Source organism: Musca autumnalis, unplaced genomic scaffold, assembly GCF_047663935.1.
Source record: "Musca autumnalis isolate F117 unplaced genomic scaffold, ASM4766393v1 scaffold_2, whole genome shotgun sequence".
Classification (NCBI taxonomy): Eukaryota; Metazoa; Arthropoda; class Insecta; order Diptera; family Muscidae; genus Musca; species Musca autumnalis.
This window is the reverse complement of record NW_027411755.1, coordinates 141285164-141305236: the sequence shown is the minus strand read 5'-3', so window position 1 is coordinate 141305236 and position 20073 is coordinate 141285164. Positions and strand designations below refer to the sequence as shown.

The following is a 20073-nucleotide window of genomic DNA, read 5'->3' as shown; positions in this document are numbered from 1 at the left end:
TTTGATAAATATCAAGCATTCGCTTCAGGTTATGTTTTTAGGGGTTGAGGAGGAGTTGAAAATCAAGGCCATGATTTTATTTTTTATTCTTTTTTCCTACGAAAAATGTGAAAGCTTGAAAAAGTGAAAACTGTGCCTTACGCTTGGAAATAGCAACACCAGTGGAATCCAAATATCACCACTGTTTAACTAAAACCTCAGTCGGGGTCCCGATGTTCATATTGTCGGACTAAATATAACACACAAGAAATGTTTGACTGAAGTTCTCTGCAGCGTATAACCAATATCATTATGAACTACTTTGGAGCGTATGTTTGATAGCAATTATTATCCAGCAAATGCTCTGGACTTAGTTTGTAAATAAAATAGACGACTGACGGGTAAAAATTAATCACCGAAAACTTTCTATGAAATTATGATGTGGGACGCCATCGTTGAGGTAGTTTGAAGTGTGACTAGGCTACTTTATAATAAGTGGAAATAAATTACCTAAACACACCTCTAAAAAGCCCAACAATGTTGTTTTTTGCAGTAGAAGGTGGTACCGTGAGAAATAGCATACAAAGAGGGATCATGGGGCTAAATATAGGAAATTTTTGATCAACGTTCAATGCAGCGTATAATTAATATTATGCTGGACTTTGGAGCGTATATTTGACAGTAATTAATAGTTGTGTCTTTTTACTTTTTTAGTAATAATTATTCAGTAACTTCTTTTCAGAGAGTAAGAGAGATTTTACTCTTTGATACGAAAATAGAGAAAAAAGTAAAAAGACAGCATTTAGTAAACTTTAGCAAGATAACAGTTGATAACCAAAACAAAAACATTGGCGCCAATGTACGAAAGAAAAGCTAATTCCAAACCAATGAAAAAGTTCTTCAATTTTAAGCAAAATAAGTAGAAAATAATTAATATATTAATAAAATAATAAATAAACCTGAGTCGTAATATTTATAGTATTTTTCCACAAAAAATAAGATAAACATTGAGCAGCTGACCATTTCCAGATGATTAAAAAACAGCTGATCGAACTTGCTAAAGGTTGCTGGGAAAAATTCTTTCAGCAACTTTTAGCAATTTCTCAGCAAACAACTGTCAAACCTGTTCTCTCACTTCGCTCTCTTTTACTGAACTTTTGTGTAAAAAGACAGCATTTAGTAACATTTCGTAATAATTATTACAAATTATCACGTAAAAAGACACACCTAATATCAATCAATCGGTTTGGACTGGATCCCTAAGTAAAAGGGACACGTAAAATAAAGATCGCCACAATTTTTTGCCATTTCTAAGAAATTATTATGTCGGTACACCATTGTTGTGGTAGTTTGAAGTGTAACTAGGCCGCTTTATAAAAAAAGTGTAAGTAAAGTTACCTAAACACACTTCAAATAAGCCCAACAATGTAATAGTAGGTTTATATATAACTGAATTTAACAAATCCGCTGTATCCTTTGCTTGATGTATACACAAATCCTCATTAAGAAGGTTAACCCTGCGAAAGGCTATAATATAAGCATGACCTAATAAATTTTTTAGTTAGCATTTGTTAAAGGTACAGTTTAAAACGTGTCATAAAAATATTGCTTAGCCTTCAAGGTCTTGAGGTTCTTAAAGGCCTCGACACATAAGAAGCCTGGCATTCTTGCTTAAGTCATATCTGATAAAAGACTAAAGACAAAGCTCCACCTAATAAAAAGATTTCAGAATCACATTTGAATTAGGTCGAATTTGGTCTTTAGCCATTTACTTTAGTCGAGGCCTAAAATCTACACACAATTCTCTGGCAATTTATAATGAACTATTACAAATTAGCAAAATCATAAAGGTACCTGGCCACGTCTCAAATCAACGGAAAAACGGAAAATTCGCGCAAATCTATGTAGGCTCTAACATGGGACAGATTCATCACGGATGCGGCTTCGCCCGAATCGATTTTATTGACGTTACATATAGATCTTCCAAGGGAAAGTTGTGAGTTTTTCGAAGATCTACAAATTTCCCTTAGACTATCTTTACAAGCATCAAAAATATCCGTGTCGGCGAAGGCACAGCAATGTCTAAGCTGCCCCATGTTAATCTACCAAGACATTTTCAAAATGGAAATAAAACCTGGCCAACTTTTTTAACAAAATTAAAAAATAGCAACGAATTATTTCACCGTTTTGACATGTGACCTTGATATCTTTAAGAATTTGCTAATAAAAAATTTTTCTTTTTTTGGAAAATAAAAATGGTCTACTCTGAGAAAAAAATTAAAATTAAAAAAGTTTCAGTCTTTAACATAAAAAAGGTTTAAATTAGATAAAATAAATTGCTCTTATCATTAGTAGGTCCTTGCTTAGTTATTTGCCATTCCTGCTTCTTCTTTTTCTTTTTTCCTTCCTTCTCTTCACTCAAAATTATCCAATGAACCCTTGTTGAAACGTTCACACCATTCCAATAACTCTTTAACTTCACGAGCATAATAATCTTCTTGATGTCTTGTCGTTGTTGTTGTTATTGCAGCAGCATTCAATGTCATTGGTTTGGAGGAGCTCATCTTGTGGGTTGCTACCGTTGCTGGACCTAATAATGGCAATGTTGTAGCTGTAACTGCTGTTGATGGTATTGTTGTTATTGCTGCTGTTCTAATATTATTACTTGTTTGCTGGTTGTCTTGTTGTTGTCTATCCAAAGGTCACACATTGTGTGTTTGACCACTTCCATTGCCACTACCAACACCACCACCACATGTTGAACTACCCGAATTGCTTAGTAGACTACGCTCACTGGCCATACTACTGCTTGGGGCATAAATCATTTCGGAATCACTACTTGGCTGTTGTTGATGTAAAGGATGTAAGTGATGTGAATCAGCAACACCACGTTGCTGCTGCTGTTGTTGTTGTTGCTGTTGATACTGAGAACCATTTGAACGTGTTGAGGAATTATGGGAACGCCAATTGTTGTAGGGCCCATGATTGCCAACATCTCTTTCTTGATTTGACTGATGCAGATGATGTTGTTGCTGTGGTTGTTGTGTGGCGGGATGATGACTTGGTGTCAAAGATATTAACTGTTGTTTTTGTTGCTGCTGCTGTTGTTGTGGTGTATCATCTACCTTAACATACAGACGTTCCATATCACTTTCATTATCCCCATCAGCTGTGTGATACAATGCCTGTTCCTCACCATTTTCATCATCATGTGACATTAGCATAGCCATGGGTGAGGGTGAACCACCACAACCTGAATCAGCCATACCATTGTAACAAAATGATCCAGCATCTAAATCCATTAGATTTTTGGTAATCATATCTTGGGTATTATAATCCGCATTGCCTTGATTGTTGTTTAGGGAATTCATTTTAATTTGTTGTTGTTTTTGTTGACTATTATCGGCCAAATGTAGTTGATAGTTTTGGGCCTGGGTGTTGATGACCTTGAATCTCTGGCTATGTTGTTGTTGATTACCACTACGTCTTAGGGTGCCCATGTTGGAAAAAGCCACCGTCATTTGTTGTGGTTGATTATTGGCTGTATCATAGGTATGACAGTTACTGAGCTTATTTTCGGTAATGTGAATCTTTTCCTTGGGATAATAATATTGATCGGAATAGGCTGATCTATTGCTGGCCATTTGTGTGGGATATATTTCACTGGTGGTGGACATTTGTTGGTAAATATTGTTGGCTGGTGGTTGCTGTTGTTGTTGCTGTATGAAAGGAGGATGCATGGGTCTGGGTGGGTTATTGACCATTTGTTGTTGTTGCTGTTGCACATTAAAACCTCCTGGTCTGGTTTGATAACGTGGTTGCTGCTGCTGTTGTTGTTGCTGCTGTTGTACTATGGACGATGTGGCATATGGTGCCGGAGAAGAGGCATTTTTACGTCCCACACTATATTCACTGCCTGTTTTACCAAAACTTGTTACCTCAGCATAATCAGTGGGTATATTGGAATACTCACCTACATAGCTGTAAAGAGAAGAAACGAGAAAAAAATGCCACCATGAAAACTTGTAAAGCATGAAAGAGATTTGCAATTTTTTTTGGAGAAATATATTTTTATAAATTGGCGAATTGTGTGCTTTGTGAGGCTATTTGCAATGACAATTTATGGTTGTTATGGTGGCTTTTAAGCCGCTTAAAGTTTGTAGTTATTAAAAAATATATTTTTTGTTGTATTATTTTTTTTTTTTTTTTGTACTCAAATTGAGGATTATTTCCTAAACATAACTTTTTTGGTAGAAAAATTAATTTTATTTATTGTTGCCTTGAATAAAAATTTAAATTTTAATTGAGGATTATTCTAAAATTGCATTCTAACTAACAAAGGAAATAAATATAATCCTAATCTGATTAGCGAGTAATTCAATATAGTATTAGTGGGGTTAATTGAATGAACCTGGGGTTGTATGATTGTTATTTATACAATAACTCAGGGGGCGTATAAGTGATTGTTATTTATATTGAATTTATATTGAATTAAAAAATATTGTATTGATAAGATCGCATCTGATAATTAAATGAAGGCCAAACGTTATTCTCATTGAAGACCATTAGGTTTTCTCATACTATATCTTCTCAAAGAGGAAGCGAAAATCGCCTTATGGAGACCAGAAGGTTTTATCTGAAAATACCATAAGGAAGTTTTATGGAAAACCAGAAGATGGTATTCTCATAAAAGATCGAATAGTTCAGGTTTAGAAAACCTCAATGTCTCATAGGGGACCTAAATTATTTTGGGTGCCTGTGGTCTATTTATAAGCAAACCTAATCTCAATTCACTTTAGCAGTTTGTTCATCCGGATGTTTGTGTTTAATTTTAATTTGTAATTTTTTTCAATAATTTTTCTTAAAAGAAGTATTCTCATAAAAGATCGTATAGTTCAGGTTTAGAAAAACTCAATATCTCATAAGAGGCCTAAAGTTTTTTAGGTGCCTTTGGTCTATTTTTAAAGAAACCTAATCTCAATTCACTTTGGCAGTTTGTCGGGATGTTTGTGTTTAATTTTAATTTATATTTTTTTCAATGATTTTTCTTTCTCCTGTCGCATTAAAAAATATTTACTTTCCTTCATGGCGTATAATTAATATATTTACGATAGTAATGGGTCGTGTAATTAATATAATTTAAAATTAAAAAAACAATTTAAAATTTCTATTTAAATTGATTTAAATAATTTGAAAATTTATTGCACTAATTACATTTCACTTTCAATTTATTTACAATTTATTTTTATTATTATTTTATCAACATCACAAAAAAAATGTCCAAACATGACATTTTTATTTATTGGCAATTGGCATAACTAGTTTATGCAAATATAGACATATTTATGTATTTGTGTTTTTGTGTACTTGTTGACTTTTCGATATTACCATTGTGTATTTGGAGAGTAAACTTCAATCATAATTATTTGTATGTTGTATTTTAATTAATAAAATTGTTTTATGTACCATTCGCTTATATCCATGTAATTACTGTGTAATTTGTGCAATTATTTTGTCGAAATGATCAAAAATATGCAATAAATACGTGTTGAAGAGTTATTAAATACTCAATTGTATATAGGGAATGCAAAGAAGATTTGACAACATTTTATGAATAGGGATGAAGATGAAAGAATTTAAGGTAATTTAATCAAAGCTCTGTTGAGAAATGAAATTTTCAAAAATAACTAAAGTTTAATTTGAGATCTAATTTTCCGAAATAAAAAAAAAATAAATATTACAGTGAAATGTTTCTCATGGTAAACATGAAGTATAAATAATACACAACTCATACGCTACGGTTACAATGTAATAATATTAGTTATACGCCATGCATACGGCGTTATGAAATAATCTTAATATTGCATTGTAGGGTTGTGCCAAAGGAATTATATGGAACTATCTCGTTCACTTTGCAGTTCCAATGGCCCACATTTTGTCTTTGAACAAACTGCGTAACTTAATATCGCACGTCATATTTCATGATGTTACTCATACGTTTTGGAACTAGTACAAGGAACTAGGAACTAGATTACCCAACTGTATTGCATTGAAGTGTTCCTTAAAGAACACATTTATGAAGGTATCATGAGCTTCGGTTATAATTTAATTATAGCAGTCATACGCCGCATATACACTGCTTTATAAACGTTAACAAATAGAACTTTTTCTAATGTAACAACGTGGTTCAATGCCTTCCCTACACCCCCAATTCCTAGGTTTGATTCTTAGCGAAATATTGGCTTAAATTCACTGATTCTCAGCTAAGGAAATCTTCCATAGAAGTGATGTAGTTAAACGCTTCATTTGTATACGGCGATTTAAAGGAGGTCGCACATTAGTGAGTAGAGAGAAGTCCATCCTTTCCTTATCATCGATATTCGTCGCCAATTGTTATTTTTTATTTTTGTTTTATTTACTTATTTTTGTTGTAATGAAAATTGATTTTATATTTTTTTGCCGACATTTTTTATATACCTCTCCCTAATAAATGTACATGAATACTTTTAACTACTAAATGTAGCATTTCAATCTGTAATTATTTCCATAATAATTATTGTAATGGAAATGGATTACAGTCCCCTTTTAAAAACATTGCCTGTTTATCTAGCTTTCTTTCCCCTTCCCCTACTCTCATTTAGGTATATTTATATGTATGCCCATAAATTGATACTGGCTTCATAACTAATTAAAATAACATAAATATTTAAATAATATACGGAAATGCAAAAAAAAAAACATACACATTTATTCAACCAGGCACAATCAGCATTAAATAAAGAACATAAAACAACTGTACACTTAATTGCATATAAAAAACCAATGATTATTAAAGTATATAAAAAATATAATATATATCTTTTTTATGTGGCTCAACTTAACTGATTAATATTGATTCAGTTATAAATTTCATTTAAAGCTTATGGAATATTAAATCAATTTTTACAAGAAAAAATCCCTTTTAATTGTATTTATTTAAAACTCTATTGTTTTGTAACATATTAAAGAGTGTATATATGGCGGCTCTAATGGACTTTAAAAATCCCCTAAGTCATAAATTGTTTTTTTTTTTTTGCATAACAAAGGCAACAATAAATATTGTTAGCAGCAATATTTAAAAGTGTAACAAATACCATTGGTGGACAATGGAAATTTATTTATAAAAGGCCATTTTTTATCGATAGATTTATTTCAAAAACATAAAGAGTTTTTCTGTTGTATAGAAGAATTAATATAATATTATTAAAATTTATACATTTATATATTTTAGTGAGGTTTTCATATTCAAATTTAATATTTTTCATACAAGCATTTGGAGCCTATACGCAATGTTTTGAGGTGTTATGGTCATACGCAATAGTGTATATTGAATTAATAATACTTATACGACCTGGCTTTCTGGAAATTCATATGTATTTGTTTTAAAAATACAAAATAAATTTATTCTTTACGCAATAATTAGTTTGTAATAGTCGTCGCTGTAGTGTACTTTGAATTAATAATACTTATACGGCCTGCCTTCCTTTGAGGCAAAATTCATAGATTCTGTAAGACGATTTACAATTTTTATATATGAAATATTAGCTACATTCATCATACATCCCCAGGACTAAATATTAATTATACTAATTCATCATAGCCCACAATAATTGTTTCATATAATTAACTATTATTAGCCATGAATAAAAATAATATTAATAAATGCAGACTACATACATACTTACATATATTTTGGAGGAACAAAAGTGAAGCTTTTTATTCTAAATTTAATATTATTGCATGCAAAACTGTTGGGTGTATACGCAATATTATGTATTATAATAGTCATACGCAATAGTGTACCTTGAATTAATAACACTTATACGACCTGTTTTCCTTTTAACGCAAAAACCATTGATTTTCTATGGAAATTAATAATTGTTATAACAAAAATAAAAGTTCTATGCATAATTCGACACAAGGATTAAATGTTCAGGCATGTTCTGGCATTCACCTCTGCACCTCACGTGTATCGGACACACCTAAAGCTGTTCTGCAACACACTTTACACCTAGTTGGGGTGTATTCCTCACACTGTAATTTTGATGGCGAGAGCTGAGTGAATCCTTATTTTTTAAATAAACTAATTGAAATTTTCTACAAAAAACGGCATAGGACTAAAATTTAAGGTGTTTTCTATGAGCATTTAAAAAAAATATTTAATTTTCTTAACAAAATATGATTAAAAAATGTATTTTTTTCTTAATGTATCAAATTCAACATGTACGCGCTCTTGTAGAAGTTCGTTTCTTTGTTTACGTTTGTTTCGTAAACAATCAAAAGAACAAAGCGTAGATACCCACACACGCATGTGTATTCGTTGATGCGCCAACAAAGACTGATATTTTTTCATTGTTAATGATAAAGTTTGAAAGCTGTAATAAAGATGTAATAAAGTTTTCCAAAGTTCTTTCGTGAAATATGAAAGCGCTATTCACGTGAAATGCAGAACATCTATTGATTTCACAGGTGAAGTGCATGTGTGATGTGAAATGCATACACGGTGAATTCCTGAACATGCCCGATTAATTGTATTCTTCGTAAGCAGAATTTGCATATTTTTGAAATTTTTAAATATGAAAATCCTTATATTCATACATATATGATCATATATGATTATATTATGCAAACATTTGACACAGAAATTTTTAAAATAATCCAAAAATATCAGAATGTTTCTATTTAGTTTGAAAAATATAGGGCATGTTCTGGAATTCACCGTGCATCAATTTCACATTACACATGCACTTCACCTGTGAAAGCAAATGCGTTTCTGTATTTCACGTAAAAAGAGCTTTCATATTTCGCGAAAGAACTTTGGAAAGCTTTATAAGAGCTTTCAAACTTTATCATTAACAATGAAAAATATCAGTTGTGTTGGCGCATCAACGGATACACATGCGTGTGTGGGTATGTACGCTTTGTTCGTTTGATTGTTTACGAAACAGACGTAAACAAAGAGACGAACTTCTACAGTGCCCGAAATAAACATAGGTTTACATGTAAATTTCTAATTTTTTCATAATTCAGATGAATTTTATAGGATTTTATAATTTTGTATTATGGAGTTAGGCACTCCCCATGATATCAATATATCAATTATTTGATTTTGCGACAAAATAAAAATGTGTAAAATTTAAAAATGTTTCCCCTTATTTTTGGTGCGAAATAATGATAGGTTCAGGGCAACTATTGGGGATTTACACGTATAAATTTGGGGAAAACTTTTTACAAATCGTTGCTTTTTTAGATCGCCAATGTCCAACGAGTAATTTAGTTTAGAAATTGTCCCCGAATTATTTTCAAAATGCAGATTTGTTCAACACTTTACAGCAATTTTCAAGAAATAAATTTTTAACGTGGGAGAGGAGGTGAATCTGTGGTTGTCAGAGGCAAGGATCATTTCAATTTGCATGAAAAGAGTACCAAACGAAAAACTAAATCCAGTTTTTTAAAAAGTTTCATAAATTGGGCGCAAATTTGAACGTCAAAAAAGTCTGGAGGTTTCTCCAACACCACTTAGAAGGCAAGAATCGCTTATATTTTCCATTTATTGGAGTTTAAATAATTAAGCATCTCAAAACAACAGTCAACTTGATCTTCAGGTATCGCAAATGCGATGTAAACAAACGTTAGTAAGCTCGAAGCGTTCTAGGAAGAATACAAAAATATTCAAGTAAAACACCAATGGAGCCTGAAGAAGAACAGACGAAGGCTTAGGTAAAAATGTTTATGAAAAATGGATGGGAAATTGTTTGAGTAATAGAAAAATCCCTTCTAGCCATTTTGCATGATAGTTCACAGAATTTTTAGTCGAAATCTGGCGGTTTTCTTTTTTGGGCTCGGTTGCAGTTTTACTTGACAATTTTTGTATTCTTCCTAGGACGATTTGAGCTTACTAACGTTTGTTTACATCGCATTTTCGATACCTGAAGATCAAGTTGACTGTTGTTTTGAGATGCAAAATTATTTAAACTCCAATAAATGGAAAAATAAGCGATTCTTGCCGTCAAAGTGGTGTTGGAGAACCATCCAGACTTTTTTGACGTTCAAATTGGCGCCCAATTTATGAAACTTTTTAAAAAACTGGATTTAGATTTTTGGTTGGTACTCTTTTCATGCAAATTGAAATGATCCTTGCCTCTGACAACCACAGATTCACCTCCTCTCCCACGTTAAAAATTTATTTCTTGAAAATTGCTGTAAAGTGTTGAACAAATCTGCATTTTGAAAATAATTCGGGGGCAACTTCTAAACTTAATTACTCGCTGGACATCGGCGATCTAAAAAAACAACGATTTGTAAAAAGTTTTCCCCAAATTTATACGTGTAAATCTCCAATAATTGCCCTGAGCCTATCATTATTTCGCACCAAAAATAAGGAAAAATTTTTTAAATTTTTATTTTGTAGCAAAACCAAATAGTTAATATATTGACATCATTTGGAATGCCCAACTCCATCATACAAAATTATAAAATCCTATAAAAGTAATTTGAATTATGAAAAAATTACAAATTTGCATGTGAACCTATGTTTATTTCGGGCACTGTACAAGAGCAACAACATGCTGAGTTCGGTACTTTAAGAAAAATAATTTTTTAAATCATATTTTGTTATAAAAATTAAATATTTTTTTAAATGCTCATAGAGAACACATTAAGTTTTAGTCCTATGCAGTTTTTTGTAGAAAATTTCAATTAGTTTCTTCAAAAAATAAGGATTCACTCAGCTCTCGCCATCAAAATTATAGTGTGAGAAATACACCCCAACAAGCTGTAAAGTGTGTTGCAGAACAGCCGTAGGTGTGTTCGATACACGTGAGGTGCAGAGGTGAATGCCAGAACATGGCCGATATATAAAAATTCGGTTGTCTAAGCAAAAGCCGCAAAATCGCCCCGTATTAATAAGAATTATATCTCATTCACGAATTAAAATAATATTTTATATTTTTAGGGAAAAATGTTTTTTCATAATATAGATCGTATTCCTGGTATTTTTACTGTATTGCACCCTGAATTATTGTATTGTACCTGTCTCCCTTTTAGCATGCTTAGTGTCAATAATTTTTTTCTCTAAAACGTATAGTTTTCCTGCAATCGGGCGTTCTTTTAAAAGTTCCGTAAACCTTGAAGCTTAGTTCCGTAAACCTTGAAGCCTTGATGCTTAGTGTCAATAATTTTTTTTCTCTAAAACGTATAGTTTTCCTGCAATCGGGCGTTCTTTTAAAAGTTCCGTAAACCTTGAAGGGTAATATAGGTGAATTCTTACATGCCAATCCCTTGGTTTTTTATTCAGAAAATACTCTTTCTACATTCCTCTCTTTCTACATTCCATATCCCTGATTTTATATGAATGTAACATTTATGATTATTTTTAAATCACAAATTTAAATTTTTCATCACAAGACGAAAATTACAAAAACGTCGATTTTTTGGAATTGCTTGCGTTTTAGGCCAAAAAATTAAAAAAAAAAACACACAAAATTATGCTAAAATATTCTAGTTTTAATTCAAGTTTAGCAACCATTTTTTGTGCCGTTAAAACGATCAGTGGCTTCATGTGTTTTAAGGTTTTTGATTTTCTAAAATGATTGCAATTTTTTATATAAAATATATTTATCAAACGCCAGCAATAATAAATATTTATTATATTCATCATACGCCCCAATCAATTTCCTATTAAAAACAATCATACGCCGCAATGTAAACATATCGAAAAATATTATTCCAGCTTGATTTGCTTCAATCATATTACGTTATATATTTGTATTAAATTGTATTTATAAATAGGAAAAACTATATATTTATCTAATATCGCTTTGTTTAGAATCCATACAAAAAAAAACATTTTGTTTGATATTCCACGAATCAAAGTATTTATTTTATAAATTTCAATTGAAATTTCTTCTCTTCTCAATTCAATAAAATTCCAGCCACGAGATAACAATAAAATTTAGTTAGTGTAAATGTATTATTTTTATGGCTTTATTTGCGAACAAAAATTCTTTCTTTGCTTTCAACGTTAACAACATAAACACAAATGTTTGTTTCTAATTAAACATTTAACGATTTTTAGCACTCTTTTGACACACACAGGACGAGTAAGAGATTAAATAAAAGCACAGCATGTCAAAAATAGCAACAACAAAAATTGGAAACTAAACACATATAAATGAAAATAAAAGCGAAAACTAACAAAATCAAGCTTTGAATTTTTAACAACTCTAAATACCAACACAATTTGCCATATAAAATTCAAACACACACACACATGTGTGTCTAGTGAAGATATTTTCCCCCAAAAAATATATAAAACCCTTTGATGACTTTAACAAAATCCTGCTACATACCGTTGTTGTCCACTGCCGCTATTGCCAGCACGTTCATTGGTATTATTTGCTCCATTGGCTGTATTGTTGGTCAGACATACCGGTGCATAGTCATCAATTTGATCCTTTTGCATATCGAGTGTATCACCACTTGGCTGGGTGCGCCATACCATGCCACCCGTTGAAGCATCCAACCAATAACCATTGCCATTACGTGATAAACTTGGCATTTTTAAAACATCATTGGGATGGGTGCCTATAGAAAAATGGAAAAAGACAGAAAAAGAACAAAAAGGAAGATAGTTTAAAAAATCCATTCGAAAACAGATTGACAAAATTAAAAAATTTTGTCTCTTTAAAACAAAAAAAAGAGAGAAAAAACCCTGACTCATTTGGGGATTAAAGCCATATTGTTGGAGACTGTGCGAGTTTGGGACAAAAAACTACTAGTTTTCATTAAGCTTGTCTACTAAATGTCCTCTGTTATGTTATTGGTCATGTTAACTATTTAGTTAATTAACATGCCATGACAAATATTGAAACAAAAAACCTTCACTCCAGAACACCAGCAGCCAGGCTATGTTTGATAATAAAAATTTGATTGGAATTTCCAGACAACAAAAAACTTTATTTGAAAATTAAAACTTCAATTTATGCTTGTTAAGAGAGATTAACTCAGAAAAAAAGAACGAAAATGAAAATGATGACAAACCAAAATAAAACAAAACGGCAAACGGAAAAGCCAGCCACATTATTTTGTTGTTGGGAGCTGGCAAATGTTGCAACAAAAACCCCAATGATTGGTTTGCCAGACAATGCCAGTTGACATTTTCCATAAACTGGAGTGATTTGTTCCAGCAATTTAGAGAGTGATTAAGCGAAATGAAAATGAACGAAAAAAAAATAAATAAAATTGGAATCAGTAGCATATTTAACACATTGTAATAATTATTATAAATCATAGACCCCAATAGAAGAAGGATTAAAAATACGTATACTTCTTGGCTAGTTCAGTAAATCATACGCGCCCATATGATGGACAAATAAAAATACTTATACGCCCCGAAACTTTCAAAGATTATATTCTTAGTTGGGAGAGAATTAATTCTTCTTGGTTTACCAGACAATATCAGTTGACATGCAATTTATAGGGCGAATAAGCGAAATGAAATGATTAAAAATTACAAAATGGGAACTTGTATCATATTTTACAAATTGTAATAATTTTTATAAATTATTTATATTAGTTAAAATAACAAACTGGGAACTTGTATCATATTTTACAAATTGTAAAAATTTTTATAAAACATCCGTCACAATAAAAAGATGTTAAAAAATAAGCAAACAGCTTGGCCAGTGCTGTAAATCATACGCCACCAATTTATGGACAGTTAATAATACTTATATTGCCAAAATTTTAACAGTCAGATTTATTATTGATGGAGAAAATTCGTATTGGCCAGAACATTTTTACCATACGCACCATGTTACAAAAATCTTTGTTAATCATAGTTCCAACACTCTTTATAGATCATACGCCCCACAGTGGTTTAGGAATCGATTTTCCTGGCCAAAACCCCAATTTTTGTTTTCATCGATAGTTAATTTCTCTGTGGGATTCGATAGTAAAAATATTGAAACTAAGGAAACCAAAAAATTAGGTCAAAATATTGGAAGGTGTGGGCATGAAGACCACCTTTTTTGCAATTTTGCAAAATACGTAATTTTTGGAAATTTCTGGAGAAATAGCTATTTCTCGGAAACTATAACAAATAGTGTGTTCATTGTTTTTTGTTAGGTAGGTTGGTAGAATAGTTGTCTTTAAAAACCGTTTCAATAAATAACCACAGCGCTTACACGAAGTGAGCTATTTTAGGTTTCCTCTGGTACTAAATTTTAGTGAAATACCAATTTTAGTGGACTAGAAATTTTAGGGAACAGCTTGGAACAAAGTTTCGTTTTCACAGAATGATGCCCGAAAGTGTCCCATTTTAGCCCATATATACTTTTGTACCCGTCCCATTCCGTCCGTTGAACACTTTTTTTACATTTTTTGATATCACATGGGTGAAAATGTGTGTTTTATTCCATACCCGTTTCCCATGTACGTAAATTATATACAAGAGTATTATGAAAACCCATAAAGTATTTTTTTAATTTTGTAAAAAAATTAAATTTTTTGAAAAAACAAATTTAAAAAATTTAAAAGAAAATTCAAAATTTTTTTTTTTTTTAATTTTTTGTATGTTTATGGTTTGTTTATTGGTGTTTGACCTTTTAAAAAATATCTTTATCCCTTCAAATGTTGCAAATTTTTGAAAATACTTTTGTACACGTTCCCTTCCGTCCGTTTAACACTTTTTTAATTTATTTAAAATTACATGGGTAAAAACCCAAGACGTATTTTTTAATTTTGGAAAAAATTAAAAAATTTTGCAAAAAATGTGGTTGTTTTGCATACCGTTTCCAATGTATATAAATTATATACAAGAGTATTATGAAAACCCATAAAGTATTTTTTTAATCTTTTAAAAAAAAATTAAATTTTTTGAAAAAACAAATTTAGGAAATTTAAAAGAAAATTTATTGGTGTTTGAACTTTTTTAAAAAATATCTTTACCCGTTCAAAAGTTTTAGAGTTTTGAAAATACTTTTGTACACGTCCCCTTCCGACCGATTAACACTTTTTTACATTTTTTGAAACTACATGGGTAAAAATGTGTGTTTTTCCATACCGGTTCCCATATATGAAAATTATATATATGAGTATTATGAAACACCACGAAGTATTTTTTTTTAAATTTTGAAAAAAAACTTAAATTAAAAAAACCCAAAACTGTTTTTTTTTAATTTTTTGTATGTTTATGGTTTGATTGTTGGAGTTTGACCTTTTTAAATGGTTAGAACATATGAAAAATTGAAAAACACTAATATTTTGATGCAAAATATGAAAAAACTCAAATTTTTAATTTTGACTTTGAATTCCTCTGCAACTACTAGATCGAATTCGAATGTTTTTAATGCATCGGAATGCTGATTATGTTATCTGTCGAACAAAAAAAATATATGAAAATATCTTTATCCGTTCAAAAGTTACAGAGTTCTCACCATGAAAAACGATTCTGAACCACTGTGCGCCCCATTTGGATGTACAATTAATAATACTTATACGCCTAGAACGCAATTAGATTTTCTAATGATGGAGAATTAAAAATTCTTTTAGGCCCGAATAAGAATATTTATTATATGCACTTATTTGAAATAATCTGAGTAAATCATGGTTCCAATAATTTGTATAAAGCATACGCCTCATATTGATGAACAATTAAAATTACTTATACGCCCTAACATCCATGGTTTATAATCATTATTATAATTAAAAACTTGTAATAATCTGTGTAAATCATATGTCACAAGTGGCGTGAAAGTAGAAATACATATACGCCGTGGTATTCTTGAGCTTATTTAAAGAGAACTTTATTGAAAATGTTAATTCCTGAATATTTAATATTTTCATTAAATCATATTTTGCATTTAAGTATTTAAAAACCCCTTCTGTCATAGAATTTCCACTACAAAAATTTCACAGTTTACCTGCACTGAGCAAAGTTTTATTTTACACCTGGCTGTCTGCTTAACAATTGAAAATACATAAGTGGTTTGGCTGAGCACTTAGTTTTGCCTTTATTTCCAACCCCTTTTATATCAAGCAACACAAGCTAACAGACAACATTTAACAAGCGGCTTGTTAACTTTACAACAACAATACTTTGGGGGAAATTGTAAAATAATGCTGAGTTAACAGACAACTACTATTTCAATACTTTTTCACACACAAAAACTCTACTTTCTCTGCTTTCTTCCCAATGAACTGTTAACAAATTTAAACTTTAAAAAGTTCCAACATGGATTTTTATTACTTACCTCGTATGGTATTTAAGGCAGATTGTTTCATCATCATATGTTTACGCTTGACAAAGACCATGGCACCAAAGGATAACATCATTATGGCCAATATGGCACCCAATAATATAATAAACCATGGTTGAGTTAATACATCATCGACATGATCTTGATTTATGGGATAGCTGTAAAGAAAATAGAATAAGCAAAAAAAAAAAACAAAATTTACATAAGATTTAAGATTATGCATGGCAAAAGAAAGGTCATACATCATATTTAAGCAATTCCCCACATAAATACCCCCTCCTCCTGTAAAACTTTTTACAATTTGGGCCACATGTTATGCATGGAGATTCACTTAAATACATAATATAACCAAAAAGTTTCGATTTTTTCTTGTGCCAACTTACCGTTGATTTATGAAAGGATCTAATCTCTTGGTAATGGGATCCAATCTTAATGTTGCCGGTGAACAATAGGGACCAATGCCAGCATTATTACCAGCTGCCACACTCACTGTATACATGACACCTTCGGTTAAATTGGCCAATACCAATGTGGGTGAGGCAGCATCAATTGTGACATTTGTTAGAATACGTGAGAAATTATGGGCCGTATCAATGCCTCGCACAACAATGTGGTAATACAACAATACGCCTAATGAGGTGCCAACAATGTGAATGTGAAAATGTGTGAAAAAGGAAGGAAAAGAAAGAAAAACAGTTATATACATATTTAATAACAAAGGCATTTAAAAAGAGATTAACTTAGGAAGGGATCTATAAAAAAAGGACCAACAATTGCAGCATCAGGTTTTTTGGATCCCATTTTTTTGCTTCCATTGTTAGCTCTCACACACATGTGTTTGTTTGCTTGGTTGCGTGTTACTTACCATGTTGAGCCTTAAGATTTGGTTGTTTCCATTTCAAGAATACAGCCGATGAATTTAACAATATGGCTTCCATGCCAAATGGTGCTTCATTGGGTACTGTAAGAAGTAAAAAAACAAGGAAATTATATATAATGAGAAGAAAATCATTGTGATGGCGGCATATTACAAAAAAGAAATTCTGGCATGTAATTATTATGGAATTATGGTAATTAAATTAGAATTATATTAAAATGAGTATAATATAATCTTTATATCTAACAAAAAAGTCACCAAAAAGTGTGATTTAAATCATAAAATAATATAAATAAAAATAAGCATACGCCCCAAGGTATATAGAATTAATAATATGTATACGCAATGTATTACCTGAATTAAAAAAGAGTTAAATAAGTAAAAAAAATTAGAGAATTCATTATTTAATAACGCTAACTGTCTATTCTCCAATATACCAAAAAAACGGGCTTCTCTTATAATACAGCCCACAGCCCCACGATAACTCTGATTATAATTTTTACTACGAACGAAAGACGTGTTACAGCGTAACTTAAATAAGTTAAAATAAATTACAGAATTGACGAAAAGGGTTTCCATTGTAAGGTGACCAAAAAGCGATAACTTAGATTATAACCCTTCCTATGAACAAAAGATGTGTGACAGTGTAAGTTCACTTCACCTTCTTAATTAGACCGAGGTATGGTGAAGTGATCGTGAAGTTTGTTCTCGTAAAAAAACATTTTTATTTTGTGGGTTGTTTTTAAAATATATTAAAGAAAACTCAAAAATTTCCCAAGTATAATGTCAAGGTAAACTTACATTTACACTATTGTTGCATACCTTTAGGCTTATTCAAATGCAGAAAATTAAAAATTTGAAGTTTGTTTGCGGGAAATAGTTTTTTTTATCGTTTTGTATGGGAAAACTTAGCAATACACAAAACATAGTGTCAAGGTAAAACTAAATGCAAACGCATATGAAGTTTTTTGTTGCATATTTTTAGTCCTATTCAAATGAAGAATGTACAACAATGCAGCATTTCAAGGCATACATTTAGGATTTCTAAATACATTCCTTTATTATTATTCAGCTGCCTTTGTAAACTTTCATTCTTTTTCCTACCATCAACTAAAGCAATCTCTGTCAAGGATCTGATATCCAGCATGGTTTTGTTATCATCATCATCATCATACATAAAAAATAAACAACAATTATTATTGTAGACACACAATTGTCACCTGTCCGCCTTGTTGTTTTGATTTGAAAGAGATTGTTTCATGCATAAAATGTTTTTATTATTCTAGATATGTATTTGTTTTTTTTTTTTTTTTTGTTTTCTTAAAATGAAGACCAAACAAGAAAGAAACATGACTGCAAACCAAAAATTAAGCCTAAAGGTAATGTGAAAGCAGGGAAACTGAACGGAAATGCAACCACAAAAATTGTTTACATTTGTAGACATTCTCAGGAATAGGAAAAGGTGGTTATACCAATGCAAATGTTTGTTTTCCTTGGGATGATCCCTACCTCTATTACCCTTAAAAGTCATCTTCATCATTGTCATAAGGATGTGTGTGTGTGCTTCCCCTACTTCTTTGATAAGCAGTTTTGTTGTTGTTTTTATATTTTACAATTCTCCATGCTTACTCTGTTTACACGTAACATTTACTGTCAACTGTTGTTACGTGCTACAATTTGTATGCAATTTAAATAGAAACACAAAACACCAGAAAATCCTTTTCTTAGTCCCTCTTTTTCTGCATCACCATAATCATCATCATGGTGCATAGGTGGGTATTTTCTTGTGAAATGAGTTTTTTTACAACTTTTGTTGCCTATGAAAATGCATGTCCTTCTGTGATTGTGTTTTTTGTTTTTCTGTGACAATGGTGCTTTAGCACGTTGCAGCTTAATGTAAAAGTGAGACAAGGTAATTGCAAATCACCTTAAGCACAACAGTCCGTGCATGCTGAAGAATTACAAAACAAAAACAGCATAAAATAGAAGAAATGGAAGAAGTAGATTGGAATGTGTGGTTGCTGGTAATTTAAATGGAATGAAATTTAAAAATTCTATACAGTTTTTTTTTTTTAGATTTTTCAGAGAGGATTATATTCATAAAGCTTTAATTTGTAGTGATTTTGAGGTCCTTTAATTAAGGAGAGACAACAATGGACAGGTTTGACAATCCGGTTTCAAGTAAAGCTTCAGATTTGTGCTACCTTCCAAACGTGTAAAAATTTCAAAATGATTTTGAAAACCAAATTGTTGCGAATAACAAAGATGACAAACAAATAAAACGTCAAAGCAATCAAATAATATCATCAAATACAACAATCACAATCTCACAACTTCTACTATTGTAATAGAATAGAAAAACGACAGTGGAAACGAAAATAACACCATATTTCGAGTATTATTTTCCCAAGAATGTAAAACCGCTGTAAATCCAAGCTATTTTCTCCTTATTTTGTCAACTATTGAATTGTTGTAGAATAAACCACATATACATAAATATGATAATACAAACACATCCATGCAAAGACTCGATTGGGGAGAAATAAGGAAACGCTTACTCTATGTTTATCTAAAGAAATTACTTTATTGCAGTTGTACAAAACTTGCACATACATACATACGTCATCTAACTGGTGTATCCAAGAGAGAGAAAAAGGTAAACAGTGAAGGAATGTTTTACAAATAAATTCAAATGGATGGAATGAAGGGCCTCTTTATTTTTAATGAAGCGTGGGCTGGAAACATTTTCAACACTTTGCAGTGGTGAGAATGTTTGCTAATTTGAACGCTTGCCACTTCTCTTTGTAAATATAAAAGGTTATAACATTTGTGAATTTAATACTCCCACAAAATGATTGTTTTTTGAAACAGATAAGTTTAGATTGTGTTATTTATCTAAATACACCTTTGTGACTGCTA

At 31.1% G+C, this 20073-nt stretch overlaps 1 protein-coding gene across 1 annotated transcript in view; it reads right to left on the bottom strand.

Annotated features, from left to right (window-relative positions):
- Positions 1-2210: 2210 nt before the first annotated feature.
- robo2 (roundabout 2) overlaps positions 2211-20073 on the bottom strand; it is a 101237-nt gene continuing 83374 nt past the window's right edge. Inside the window, exons 11-15 of the mRNA XM_073969456.1 lie at positions 17143-17238; positions 16661-16907; positions 16272-16435; positions 12369-12603; positions 2211-3960 (exon numbers count right to left, since the gene is read on the bottom strand). Coding sequence (XP_073825557.1) covers positions 2682-3960; positions 12369-12603; positions 16272-16435; positions 16661-16907; positions 17143-17238 — 2021 coding nt within the window. The 3' untranslated portion in view covers positions 2211-2681. The remainder of the gene's footprint in view (positions 3961-12368; positions 12604-16271; positions 16436-16660; positions 16908-17142; positions 17239-20073) is intronic.